At 51.0% G+C, this 1295-nt stretch overlaps 1 protein-coding gene across 1 annotated transcript in view; it reads right to left on the bottom strand.

Moving 5' to 3' along the window:
• LOC103913001 (chromosome unknown open reading frame, human C9orf91) overlaps positions 1-1295 on the bottom strand; it is a 9198-nt gene that overhangs the window by 586 nt on the left and 7317 nt on the right. The window contains exon 7 of the mRNA XM_009319450.1: positions 407-592. Within this exon, the coding sequence (XP_009317725.1) occupies positions 407-592 (186 nt within the window). The remainder of the gene's footprint in view (positions 1-406; positions 593-1295) is intronic.

The following is a 1295-nucleotide window of genomic DNA, read 5'->3' as shown; positions in this document are numbered from 1 at the left end:
AGGAATGAGGACACATTTGTTGCTCAGCACAGCACAAGTCTTTGAAGGTATGCTCCAGGGAGGAGACAAAGGCTGAGCATGGCCATGCCTCATCCTCAGCCCGGACACAAGCGCTGGGTCCCTGCACGGACCCTGGGGAAAGGCTGGCTTCCAAACAGGCACCCCTGGCCACCAGCAAGGAAAAGCCTAGTCCATGAATTCCTCAAGGATTAAGCATTAGCTGCTCAGCAAGCATTAACTGCTCAGCAGTGCCAGGGCTGGAGAAGGTGTGTGTGGACCTCCAGGCTTCCAAGTGCTCCTACTGGTGAAGAAGGAAGTATCCCCATGGTTGGCAGCTGCTGGGATGAATTTTGGAGTCGAGGTGCCTGGGGAGGTCTGTCCATTGGGGAGGGATATTTCTCATTACCTCTGGTGGGCCCTCGGGCACGAGGCGGAGCAGCTTGTTGCATGTCACAGGCTCTTTATTTAGGTTCTCCCTGCTGGATAAAAGAGGGGACTCTTCATGCGAAGCCTCCTCCTCCGTCCCCGGGTCGGGCTGAACTGCTGCCTCCATAACCACACAGAGCTGGTCCAGGCTGTGCCGCAAGCCCGACTGGAAGAGAAAGAGATTTTGGGGATGTCCAAAGGCAGGCAGTAGTGCTGTCTTTAAAGGGCACGATTTCCTCCTGCATGTTTTTCACTCCTGGAAGTTATCATCCCAAGAGCAAAAAACAGCACTGGCCAAAAGCCATGCCCAGCACTTGGAGCTGAGTGTCTTCATCCCACAGCCCCGCTGCCATCAGCTGCCTCTTGTGCCGGCGACTGCTCCCAGCACGATGGTGACAGCCTGGCACGGAGAATCTTGTCTTTAAAAAACTATATGAGTTATATCAGCCAATATGTGAATGGTGTGTTACTGTCCAGCTCCTGATCTGCATCTGTTGGTTCATCCAGGGAAATAAGCAGCCTTGAGATTTTCAGAGTTGTACCCCCTCACCTCTCATCCCGCAGCCATGGTCAGCAAGGGCAATTCAGTGCAGGAGAGTGCGGTGTTTGTATATTATACACCCGCATAGAGGAAAACATTTTCTGAAGGCCAAGAGGACAAAATTTTTATACAGTTAACCAAGTACAGCGTTTACTTATTCCTCAGGCTATCCAATTTATTCCAGGAGGACAGCTCCAGGTGTCGGCTATTTCAAGTTGTGACACGTGTTTTCAAAATTTGCCCTTGATTCTCGATGACTTTCCTTTATTAAAGTTGTATGGTTAATTATCCAGACACGCACGTACCACAGGGCCTAAACAAATTCCTG

Source organism: Pygoscelis adeliae, unplaced genomic scaffold (assembly GCF_000699105.1).
Source record: "Pygoscelis adeliae isolate BGI_AS28 unplaced genomic scaffold, ASM69910v1 Scaffold270, whole genome shotgun sequence".
NCBI lineage: Eukaryota > Metazoa > Chordata > Aves > Sphenisciformes > Spheniscidae > Pygoscelis > Pygoscelis adeliae.
This window is presented reverse-complemented; position numbering and strand designations above follow the sequence as displayed.